Source organism: Clinocottus analis, unplaced genomic scaffold (assembly GCF_023055335.1).
Source record: "Clinocottus analis isolate CAN_PGR_092001 unplaced genomic scaffold, fCliAna1.0.p SCAF_13, whole genome shotgun sequence".
Lineage (NCBI taxonomy): Eukaryota > Metazoa > Chordata > Actinopteri > Perciformes > Cottidae > Clinocottus > Clinocottus analis.
The window spans coordinates 3,167,481-3,180,549 of NW_027175854.1; the positions used below are offsets into that span (position 1 = coordinate 3,167,481).

At 42.2% G+C, this 13,069-nt stretch overlaps 1 protein-coding gene across 4 annotated transcripts in view; it reads right to left on the bottom strand.

The window, feature by feature from the left end:
* Positions 1–13,069, bottom strand: part of bmpr1bb (bone morphogenetic protein receptor, type IBb) — a 45,144-nt gene that overhangs the window by 9,630 nt on the left and 22,445 nt on the right. For 3 of the 4 annotated variants that reach the window (XM_068573855.1, XM_068573853.1, XM_068573856.1), the window contains one exon: positions 5,286–5,615. The exons of the other annotated variant lie outside the window; for it this stretch is intronic. In XM_068573855.1, coding sequence (XP_068429956.1) covers positions 5,286–5,373 — 88 coding nt within the window. In that variant the 5' untranslated portion in view covers positions 5,374–5,615. The remainder of the gene's footprint in view (positions 1–5,285; positions 5,616–13,069) is intronic. 4 annotated transcript variants of the gene reach the window in all.

Here is a 13,069-nt window from a genome sequence, read left to right on the forward strand (position 1 = left end):
GGAATCGTGATGAGGAAGATGATCCTAAAGGAAGGTAAACACACTTGGATGATCAGTGTACGGTGACAAGTGTGACACAAATGCAACAGCAAGAGAAGAAAAGTTAAAATTAAATGTAAGTGTTGTGTATATTTAATGTTTCAAAGAAGAAGAATCTTTCGAAATTGATTGTTGTCGAACAGGTCGGGCATTTTTAAAGAAATATGCTTTGTGATCTCTTTGGTAAGTGAATCCAATTGGTCCCTTTGTAGCCTTGTGTGTGTGTGTGTGTGCGTGTGTGTGTGTACAGTTGAAACATGCATCTGAAACTATGTTTTTTCTGAATTTATTTCCTGATATCGATATTGTCTACGGCTACTTTGGATTTGTTTTGTGCACTATGATGCGATCTTTACTGCTAATGCTGCGATCCAGACAGACGCTGGCGATCAATACATATACTGTTAGAATATTGGGTTTGGGGTTTCGTTCAAGAAATAACTGGAAATCAATGCAAAACTGAATTACTGCCATTACCAATGATAAGTGAGGAGATTAATGTTGGGGGTGGGGGGAATTTAACTTCTAGGAAAACAAGAGGAAAACAAATCTCTGCATAAAGTATTCCAATTAACACGGCCGTTTCACAAGAGCCAACTTCACAGCACCACGGCCATTTAGTCTGTGAGCTGAGCCCTGCACACAGTTCATCACGGGCAGAGAGGGGGACATCAGAGAAAAAGGGAGATAAGTTACTCCAGGTGGCCGATATAAATCACCTCCTCAAAGGAGACATCTTCGCCAGCGTCTCCAGAGTGCACTCTGACCCCGAGGAGGTCACAACCAACCTGCAAAGGGGCCTTGCATCCTCCTCCACCCTATACCACCGAGAACCTCATCGCTCTCCACCCCCTGCAGGCTTCAAAGGACTCTGCCACACGAGACACTGGCGCGTGTGCACGTATTGTACGTGCGCACACGTACACACACAACAATGTGTCTGAGGAGCACATTCCATAATCTCTCCACCATCTCTGCCACAACCACATCGGGTCAACCGTTTCCCCCGGAGCAGCTTCCGGGCAACCTGTTCTGTGTTTAGCGGCCATGACCAGACTGCCGCTGTGGAGGACTGAGATGGAGGCGCATCTGCTGTAGAGTCCTCTCCACTTTGTACCCGCAGCCACACACAGAGACGCTCCCTCGACTGGCGGGGATTCACAATGTTTGCAGAGAAAAGAGAACTTTGCACAAAGGTGTGAATACAACGTTGAGCTGCTATATCCACGGTAAAATGCTCAAAACACCCAGCAGACACAGACAGACTGACTGTCGCTCTGTTGCAATGAATACCAAGAACAGAGAAAGAGTGACAGCAGGTCCTGGATAGAAAAAGGTAAGAAAACCAGGAAATAAAGAGAAAATATATGAACCGTATTATGAAGAACATGTTTAAAATGTCCCTATTTCCGTACTTATTTTCATCTTTACCATTTCATGTATAGTTGTACAGTATTTATTCATTAAATTCACATTATTATTATTATATCATGATAGAATTATACCAATCCACCCATGATCTGTAACCGCGTATACTTTACAAGCACAACACACTGACTCAAGCCTATCTTCTCTTAACTATTCCTGCTCTTGTCACATTGAAGATATGTTTCCAACAACGTCTATCCACAATGCCCGTCAGTTCATATCACACTTCGTCTATCTGTACATGTGGTCTGGACTTACTGGAAAAAGCCACAAGCCACTGACTAATGCTGGGCTCCATTACAGACATTTTGAGAGCCCACAGCCATAGCGCCACCACAGCATGTCATTTTACCCCACAATATTACAAAAAATGTCTTTTCCTCAAGGTTTTTTAAGGTCTTTATTGCTTAAAACCAGATATGTATTATTCATGCTTCGGGAAAGTTCGTAATTCAAAAGCAGCAATTCAAAATATGTAACCTCAAAATGTGGAAGATGACTATATCTATGTTATATATTTAATTGAGTTGTGAACTTACATTATCCCAAATATTTCAAAATGACTAAGTACGTGTATAAAAACACAAACTTTCAGAAAGTTATCCTGAGGATCCAAATCTCACACGGCAGATATACTCATGTGGTACATGTGAACAGCTATTACACATAAATGCAAATTCAGTATATGCCTCTCATGCCCGACCGCTGGAGCAGCACATCTGTCTGGGGATCAAGTTCTGTGTGGGGGAACCGTATCCACATCCTGACAGGAAGCAGCGCACAGAAGGCAGGAGAGGCCGGTCCTGCAGAGGACCCACTGCTGCTGTTTTGTCCTCCTTGGACCACTGCACCCCATCACCCTTTGACCTTATTCCACAACACTCAGCTCCATGCAGTCTTCCAAAGAGCGATAAGTGAGGCAAGATATCCAATAGAGGAACCAAAAAGTTTTTATTTCAAGAACAAATATGACCATCCTCGCAGAACATCAGAATGATCCTGTTTTCCCGATACTAAATACAAACAAGAAAGGTTTGCAATTTCTAACAAAAGCTATGCTTCAAAGTCCTTCACACTGCTGTAACTAAAGTGTAGCTACAGAAAACTAATGGGTGCTGATAAAGTAAACTACAAATTCCTCTGAATGTTAGAGAGACACACTCCTACAGAGACACACTGACATTGTCAGATATTCGAAGATCAGTGTGAAAGAAAACAGTGAGTTGACTTCACGTCGGTCCAGCAGACCGGAGGATTGCTTTGGTGGTATAAAGAGAACATACTGTTGGCCTTCTGTGTATTTCCGTCATGGGATGAGATTGAAAACAGCAGTACTGTACTCATAAACAGCTTGTATCAGTCTGGGAGTCAGTGTCTCTGCTCGTGGGTGTTAGGCAACATCTCACCTTCTCAATATAGATTATAGTCATATTTGCAGCATATGTCCTGGACACATTGGGTTTTTATTGCCACCCAGCGAACATGAGATACAGCAAAAACACAATTTTGGATGGAAGAAATAAGCCAAAACCAATTTATATTGTCGAATATACAACCGACATCTTTGTATTTCCACTGCATTGCAACAGGAAGAACGAGGCTGTAGGACTCATCCAGTCTCTGTGAACCTTCGCAGCCTATTGCAACAGGTGGCAAATTGACCGTGCCGCTTTGATTTATGGGCAACCTCCCATATGTTTTACTCATTTGGGCGACCTTTACACAATCAGATCACAGAGGAAACCGAATGAGCAACTGGTGACTCTAGTATTGATGAAAGAAAGTGGACAAAAGAGTGTAAGTATGGAACACTGCACAAAGAGCATTAGTATTGAATCTGTCCAAGAAGGCTCACCGCTTTAGTCTTCAGTCTGCACTGACTGGAACAACCAGAACTTGCCTCCTGTCAATATATAGTCTGTTGGAAGAATAATAATCAATGCTGCCTTTCACGCATTATTCCGTTTGAATTTCACTCCATCTTCCCACGTCCTTTCCATCTGTGTGGTTGCTGACCCTCAAACACACTGAATGAGAAGTTCAACACTTGGTCTGCACAGATATCAATGAAGGACATTCTCTGAAGAAACATTCATTAGCAGCTGAGGTATTTCTTGACCAACTGCGAAAGTTACAGATAGCTCTGATACTCAGTCGGTCTGTGGTTTTACAGCTGGGCTTTATTTTTGACACTTTCAGTGAAGCATCTCTTTCAAGATTAAACAACATCCCTTTGTCTTCTCATGTGAAGAGTTGAATAGCGGATATATATATATATATATATATATATATATATATATATATATATATATATATATATATATATATTATTCCTGCTATTTTACTTTCTAAAGCTTTCCAATTCACGAAGAATTTTTCAGAAAATGTTAATTTCTGTTAATTTACTGTAAAAGCTTTGGTTTAATTTTTTGCTATATGAGGAAAAAATACTTAGTATATTAGATATGTACTGGTATTGGAAACATGTACAAATATACTACGTATTGTCATACACTGTCAGTACACTGTAACTAAAGTATACCATGAGGTGGCCACGGCAGCACCAGGAGTGAATCAATAGGTTAAATTAAAGAACCGAGACGTCAGCGATCATTTCATGGAGATCCAGTTGCAGCAAATCAGTCGTACGGTGAAATTCTCCAGAACATCACTTTAATGACAACATTTATAAACACTGTGCTTTTGCGTCTGTGTGAGTCTTTGTGCGTGTGCATGTATGCGTGTGTGTGTGTGTGTGTCCAGATGCTGGCTTTACAGCCTGGCACCCAACTGTGTTCTTAATAAGTGTTTGACAACTGATTATGTGGGCAAAGATTACACTTCACCATTAAAAGCAGCACAGCAACTTAAGATTGTTTTTATTATTAATGAAACTGAATTCTTTTTTTTAATCAATTAATTAGCTTCTTGGTGTATAGAATTAAATTGAAAATATATGAAAACATTATTTTCCTGAAGCAAAGGCGATGCCTTAAATGGCTTGTTTTGTCCAACCAACAGTACAACCTGTAAATATATTCATCCCACAATCATATAAGGCAAAGAAATGACAATTATGAAAATAGCTGCGTACCAATTTTCTGTAGAAAGTCACACATCGGAAACTTGAAGATAAAAGCATTAAAAACAAAATAGGCCTATTTGTGTGAAACAGCAATCAAACCATACTAATACTAACTAACACTGAGCAATGTGTCTTTCCCATGCTGTGATCCCAAGCAGAACAAATGCACAAGTGTCATCCTTTTGGGGCTGGGAGCCTTTCGGCCCTCCCCGCCTGTCACAACCTTACGGGGCACCATGACACTGTTGGCATTCATCGTAAAAAGACAACTGGCTGTCCATCTTCAAACAATTCAAAACATGACCATGGTGGTGGGGGGTGGAGGGGTGTTGGTGGAGGGGCGGGGGGGGAAGGGAGCAGACAGATAAATGCACACCCGTTCTCATGGTCTGTTGAGATCATAATACATTTTGCTCATCATAAATTCCGCAGGGTAGAAAATAGACGGATAATCTCACAGCTAGTACGATCAACCTGCAACCTGACAACTCCAAAAATAAAAAAAAAGTGTGCGTCTGACTTCAGAAAAAAAGAGTGCATTTAACCTCCCTCCACCCCAAAGCACTAATGCCAAAGAAGTAAATGTGCATAAGTTGTATTTCAATTTGCTTCTTGCAGCTTTATATTACAGTTTGGCATGGAGGCCTCAGCCTCACCAGCCTTGCTGTGACTTCAAACATAAAAGGCAGCATCAAAACACACAGGAAGAGCTGGTTTCCAGCAGCGTACTTACCATCAGACCCACAGCTTAGTGATGCCAGTCCAGTCACCAGGAGAACAGCCTGCCAGGCCCAGTCCTGAGGCGGCCACACCACCACCATCACTCCAGCCCCGACTCCGGTCGCCCACCTCCTTCAACTCCCGGAGGCGCAGCCACAACGAAACACGCCCGTGCAAAGACGCAGAGGTGTGAGACCGTGTTTGATATCCTTCCCGTGAAAAAAAGCGCCAGTCCGCTTTCTGTACAAGTGTCTCTCTGTGTGTGACTTCCACTCTGCCTCTCAGCAACTTCCCACAGCACACTGCAGCCCCGCAGCCTCCAGCTCTACTCCACACTGACAGCCTGGGAGAGACAGACACAGAGAAAGAAGAGGGGGAGTACAGAGGGGGTGGGAGGGTGTTACTTCGTTGCTCTCTCACCGTGCTATTTGTCCGGCCCTCTATGACCGGTTCACTATAGGGAACAGCTGAGTGTGTGTGAATCCACGTATTGCCTCTCTCTCCTTCACACAGAGGCATACGCATTAAAGATTATCATATCACTCGTACGCAGAAAGTTGAGTCGAAAAGAAGGGGGCAACTTGCCCGTGGATGTGAGCGAGGACTGAATGAGGTGGGAAAGCGTTACGAGCTATTGCCACAGGCATACAAACACACAGCATGCCAAGAAGGAAACAGAAACTGCAGTCAGAGCTAAGGAGTATAAACTTACAGAGGACATGAACATATACTTTGGTAAAACCACCTGGTATCAAATCCTGCAAGTCAAGTGTTTGATGCACTCGAGCGAGAACCCAGAACAATAAGTATATTTGTGATTGTTGTAAAAGGGTCAACGCAGGTTATCCATTCTGGCTCAGCAAAGTTTGCAAACCTGAGGTGTGTATGTGTGTTTCTAAACTGCTAAGCGTTGTGAAAGGATGAGTTATGTTTCTGCAAAAAAAATAATATTCTGTCGGGTTACTGTTCTGTCAGATATTACCAGTCAGCACGTCAATTGTATTTTGTTCTTTAAATAAAGAAGTTTCATTTTCCACAATACAACTCTAAACATTCAACAATACAACTCCACATTCAAAAGGAAGTCTGCATGCTTAAATTCACCAAAAGAAGGAGAGTGTGGCCTCCCTCCTTCACAAAGTACAAAAGCGCTTCAAAGATAAAAGACCTTGAATTGCACGTTTCATCTGTCTGGAAAAACAACAACACAAAAAACAAAAAAATCCACGATGACGAACAAAAAGAAATAAGCAACCTACCTCTCAAAAACCTCATCTTCATGTAATGTGTCTGGAAGTACAGCTGTAGACACACAGGTGCTGTGTGAATGGAAAGACAGAGGCACTAATCTGTAACCAAGAGTCTGGTATTTAAGTTCAGACGTAGGCTACATCGCCTTCAGTTTCTCATGTGAGTCGGTGTGTGAAAGGGGTGAAAACACAAACACTTGTCGAGGGATCAGCCCATCACACATGAGGTGATTAGAGGTGGTTAGAGCTCACACCTCCAGGCACCGCCACAATTTTGCAATTTCACACTAATCCAACACAAACATGCAATACCACATAAAACAAACCCACACAATAACAATAATGACACATTCCAGCGGTGAAGAATTATGTGGGTTACAGTTTAAGAGGATTAAGTACGCTATTCGACAGATTACATCAAGTCTAACCGCAGCACCTACACAATGCATAAACATTTCAGAGATGGCAGAATTTTCACATCAGATCCTTGTGAGTGAGCGAGCTGAAGGCGGAGGCATTTATTTATTGCCCATGCAAAAACAAAGCAACAACAATACCAAGTCTGGGTGGTGTTAAAGAACAACAACAACAAATGGGCTTCTCTGCTCTCCACCTGTCCCCTCCTTAAAGTCTGTCTGGGTGGGAACAGCGGCTCCCAGAAGCCACCTCTTTACTTCAGTGCTCCTATGGCCCTATAGCTGTCACTCCTGGTTTGTGCGGGTCTGTGCATTACATGTGATAAGTCAGCCTATTCTGGAGCACGAGTGCATGGGGAGCGATGTGAATGGGTCAGTGCACCTCACACACCCTTCTGCGCTCCATCAAACGCCCAGCGTGGAGCCTCCCTGTATTCTCAGACGGCCGACTCAGCCCACAGGGGTAGGGGGGGGTCCAGAGGAGTGAGCGGCTCTGTAGGTGGGGGTCACTTCACCACATAAAGGGGGTTGAACGTGGGGCTGACTGGTTGGAAAACTTGCTTTTAGTGAAATTAACTCTTCGCTCTCCGTGCTTGTTCTTCGCCTCCCTCTCTTAGTGATAATTTTAACTGCAGAGCTCATCTGTCATCACACATAGTTATAGGATGATTAATACTGCCAGTGAAATCAGTCTGTCAGCGCCTTGATCATTCTGCAAAACCACAATGTTTGTTGCGACTGGAATGAGAAATAGTTACATTAGACATGCAAGCGCCAGAAAACGGATTCGAGGGCTGCCTTAAAGGGTTACTCCACCGGTTTCCCACAGCAAGCTTCAGTCATAGAGAGGACTACTTCATGTGAACATAGAGGGTTTGTTTATTCTGCCTGAACAGTTCAGTTAACTTGGTTTGGGTTTGAAGAGTTTTTACAGGAAGTTTGTATTAAAAACTGGGGTAGGGAATTTAAAGTGATTGAGTTGTATTATGGGTAATGTCGGATCCAACGATTTTCCAAACCTGAGCTACACTTAGGGTTAAAAGTATCAGAACCTCTTCTGCTTTGATTTTGACCACGATTCTGTTGCAAGCCACTCAATGAAAAGTGCAGTGCTAAATTATTTGAGTACATCCTCAATGATTACAGACATGCAGAAAATTATTCTTTGCTAAATAAAGTAAGTCAGTGCTCGGCTGTGAAGCAATTCTAGTTAAGCGATCACAATTAGAATTGCTGGTCCAAAAAAGACTTTCTTTTCCACAATAATTACCACACAAACTGCTGTATCACAATAAGTAAGGTTTTTCCTAAAGGGTCAAACATGCTTTCAAATAACTCTTTGTTTTCTCAGAATTCAGGCCACTGGGTTCAGTAAAACATGTGAAAGTCCCAAAGAGCTGTATTTGCAAAATGTTTTGTGCCAGTGTAAAATGTTAGCAGGAAGTCACCAAGCTGGCTCACCCACAGAAGGACTCCAATGAGCATGGTCAATGGGCCAAACACGGGGAGCCCGACAAAGTTTTTCTGTGTATGTGCCCAGAGAGAAACCTTTGTTGGAATGAATGGAGGGCCATCATGGAAAATGGCTTCCAGTTCTCAAATAAGATTTGTGGTTTCACCTCTAAATTTCTTCAACAGACCCAAAAATTCCACCTTAAGACTCCAGACACCACCTCTGTCCTGTTCTAGGATTATTAACAGCACAAAACTCCTGTTTACTGCGACTTCTTTTCACAACAGTATGGTAAACTCAAAGTTATTCCAACAAAGAAAGATTAAAATACGTGTTATATTACCTATATACAAATAAAAAGCATCTTGAAGGAGCTGTGCCCATCAGAGAGAACATATCTCATCCAACACAATGTGTAAAATATATATGTTGCCACATAAACACTGTCAGAACAATATACTTCAGAAAATTAGATACCTCTTCACTTGTCATGGTGGCACATGTTTTCATTCATGGTGCTCTACTTCTGGCTTTGACCTCTTAAGAGTGGCATTAAGTTTTGATTTGGAGGAGACTGGGAGGCTGGGGAGTAGTTGAGCTGTGCGATTATTTTCAATTTGTTTTGCAGACTCTGTATCCCCCACAATCTGCCCTCCAGCAGTCAGAGATCAATTAATGCAGCTTGGTTGTTTGTAATAATCTGTCTCCATTTCATAAGGCAAACATTTTCTTATGAAATAGAGACCGTTACAATAATACCAGCCACAACGCACCATGAAAATGAGTTACGTTTTTTATTTCAGAAAAGGACTTTAAAAGGAGCAAACGCACCTTTCATCATACAGCAAGAGGAGCGGGATGGATGACTGTGAACAATCACTGCTAACCTGTGAAACAAAAAGCCACGGCCGAACACAGATGATGAAATTACTTTGGGCAGAGATGGAATGCGTGTCATGAGCGATGTTCCAGCCGGGGCCGAACTGACCCCCAGCTCTGTGAAATTAGGAGGATTTTCAGCAGCTCAGTGTTAAACCTGCTGTCACAGAATCCTGGAAAGCAGTTTATTTCTGTGGCAACACAGCTGTCTGGCCCAGATGGTCCAATCAGGTTGCAGGGGTCAAGAAAGCGTGACATCGTCTTCATCATCCAGCGAGACAAAGATGTGCTCGCTCTCCTGATTGAGTTTTTAGAAACAATACTACACACTATGAACCACTAAACATGGGGCAGGATTGATCAAGTCCCACGATACTGAATTTCCAATTCCAGCAGCCTGACCCATCTTGAAGATTCAAGAAGCAGTTCAAAACACAAATATATTACATTTACTATGATATAAAACAGCAGAAAAGAGCAAATCCTCAGGTGAGGAGGTGGAGCCAGCATCTGTTTAGCATTTTGCTTTTTGGATAATTTATTAATTATCCAAATTGATATTGTGGAAATCGATTATTCGACAAATGGAACTGTGCCAAACAACATCCGCTGCAATTGTAGGTCTCTCGTTATAAATTAGATTGTGCAATAGGCTTCGTCTAACAACGAGCTAAGCAGTTAGAGTTAATTCTTTGTATTAATTGGAGTACAAAAGAAGGCTGATGAAGCCTTGTCAACATTTAAGCATGATACCAACTTAATTAAAAGACTATGTATCCATATAACTCCTTGACACCCAGACGTCAGTCATCCATCTCTATACAATCTTTATCTTTATCTACTACTATATTGTGAGAACCCTGCAGATCCGAAGCAGAGTCTCAGTTCTCAAGGAAAAGAAAGACCCTAATGAATATTCACGACTCACACAATAGTAAGGCCATATGACTCTGCTGAGATTGACGCTTTGAAGTGCCAAAGAATGCTGAGAGGGAAGAAAAACGTCATTCATAAAGAGTGAAAAGGCGATCACAGCAAGATGCAACCCGCCTTCCCCTTCCTCCGTCTGTCACGCTGTCTCATTCTCTCACTCCGTTTGTTTCACCATCTCTTTCTTTCATGAAGAGACGACGTTGTGAGATATTGAATTATTTATTTCTGCCAATATGTATGTTGTATAACTTCTGGATATATGCAGAAAAAACCACGACTATCACTTGTGAGTGTCTTGGTAATGATTGCGTGTCACTCATAATTAGTGCCCCTATACGAATATACCATGTATCACTGTTTCATTCAGGATGTGACCTGTCTGACAGAAGAGAGCAACGACTGCAGACTCATAACTATGTTCCAGACAACAAGGAGAGAACGTGATGTATCCACATACTTGAATTTACAGCATTCAGGCCAACATAAAGATGCACAGTGTGCAGGTGATAATTAAGTTTTGCAACCGCACGGTTTCTGTAAGGCGATTGTCTGTGTCAGGCAGTAAATGTCAAAACTTTTGTGATACCAATAAACCTTTCACTGAATACTGCTTCTAGCGAGTCAAGAAAAAACTAAACCAAGAGACGACATGCAAAGAAGCAATTTAGAAACTTTGTGTTATATATAGAGCCCGTGTAGTCCCACACCCACAAGCACGTAAGCACATGAAATATGAATACAATATCCAATCTTAATGGGATATATATATATATATATATATATATATATATATATATATATATATATATATATATATATATATATATATATATATATATATATATATTACTTTTTTTGTTTGGTTAATCTAGTAAATGAAATATCGTACAAAACGAGGCGCTTCTTCTCGTTGATGCAGAAATCCTGTCAATCCAAAAATACAGTGAATTTGTCCGGCACATTAATTTGCAGGACTGCACATAATCTGAGATATCAAAAGGTATGGATATTAACAAATCATTACCAGTAGACTAACCTCTATCCTGTCACAATAAATACCATCAAGCCCCCACTGGCCAGTCCAACAACAGATCCAATGCAACCATTAGCCCACCATAACCCACCATAACCCACCATAACCCACCATAACCCACTGGAGACCTTCTCCCACCACCACACATCCAGAACCAAGCATTGGACCTGAAGTGACAGGTCGAGGAATCTGTATGGTGATACAGAAGAATGAGGAATTTGCTATCTATTGTTCCAATGTGAACTTTTGAATCAATGCAATTTGAAGCTTGAACCTCCCGTGAGGTGAGTGGCTAATGATGACATGGCAGATGGTTAAAAAGCTTTGGTGTGTCTCCAACTGATAACTATAACATTTCTCCAAGAGAAAACATGATGTTACATTTTAGACTTCTTGCAATAATGCAACAGTTGTGTGCACCGTTTTGACTATACGGTGTGCTTGTCGCTTGCTTTTTATTTGTTCCATATGTTATGAAATACATTTTCTGAACTGAGGGTTATATTGAACAACTACAGCTGTCGTACATCATAGAAAAGTGTAAACTGCAAAGAACCTGATGAGATTGCCTCAAAAACCCGCTGATGTAGCTTCTTCGTGAAAACTTGGCGGGACAAAGACGTTGTAATCTCTATATCTTTGACTACTAAACACTGAATCCAACTGAAAGGCTGCGATTACAACAATGCACAAGGCTCTTTCTGTGGACCAACTGGTGACTGCACCTGAAACACACCTGTGGCTCGCGTTTCACTCGCGGGCACCAATGGTTACAAAACCGCCACACAACCTGGCAGATGGATTCCATGTGAAGAAGTGTCCGATTGGCTCTCAAGGTGCCGTTAAGAAAGTGCTCTGGGATTTTCCACGGCCGGGGCAAGGACACGCTCCGGCCAAGATCAGCATAATGCAATCTCCCCCCTCTCTCTCTCTCTCTCTCTCTCTCAGTCTCAGTCTCTCCCTCTCTCCCAACCACCGCAGGTCACCGGGCCTTGCTGGATCTCGACTGAGTAAACCTCCTTGTTCTTGTCAGCAGGCCTGGCTGCCAGTGGGCTGAACTTAAGTTAATTCCCTCACAGCTCTGTTCCTTTTCATTTTCTGGCCACTTGATCTCTACTCTGAAATCTTACATAATAGCTTGTACTCACACTGCAAATATACACAAAACCAAAGGCAACATTTTGTTGAAACAACATAATAGGTGCAGCAGCGTGTAACCTCAAATTAATCATTGAAACTGTTGCAATGATGAAAACGTTTTGGGGGTGTTAAAGCATGTAATCCATGTTTTATAGATTTGACATAGGCTACATGAAAGTAATTACACCTAAAGTAGGTTTCAGTTCAGCAACACACTTAATCTCATCTTTTCCTGTTACTAAATCAGGATTAAACACATTTACTTCTCAGTAATGAAAAACAGGTACGGATGCTCACCATTCAAAGTGAAACATTTCCCTGAACATGGATTGTGTGCAGCAGGAATTGGGGAACTGAGGCTCCTCCTGCCAAGTCAACCAGGAGCATTTAATGAAGGGATTGTTGCCGAGTGTCCGCTGGGCTGCGTTGAGCAGACGCTGCAAACCAAAGGGTCTAATTAAGGGGTTCCTCTGACGGTCAGACAAAGCAGACAGCAGGGGTCAAGACGCCGGCCCACAAACTGGCTGTGACCCTCACACCTGCCTGGTTGCATTACGCTGCACCGTGTCGGCGCACAGTGGACACGCTCACACTGACACGTCATTAGTGAACTTGTGCTTGCCACACACACACACACACACCGACACAAGCGCGAGCAAAGAGACAGTAAAGGGCAAGTGGTCCAATAAGAAC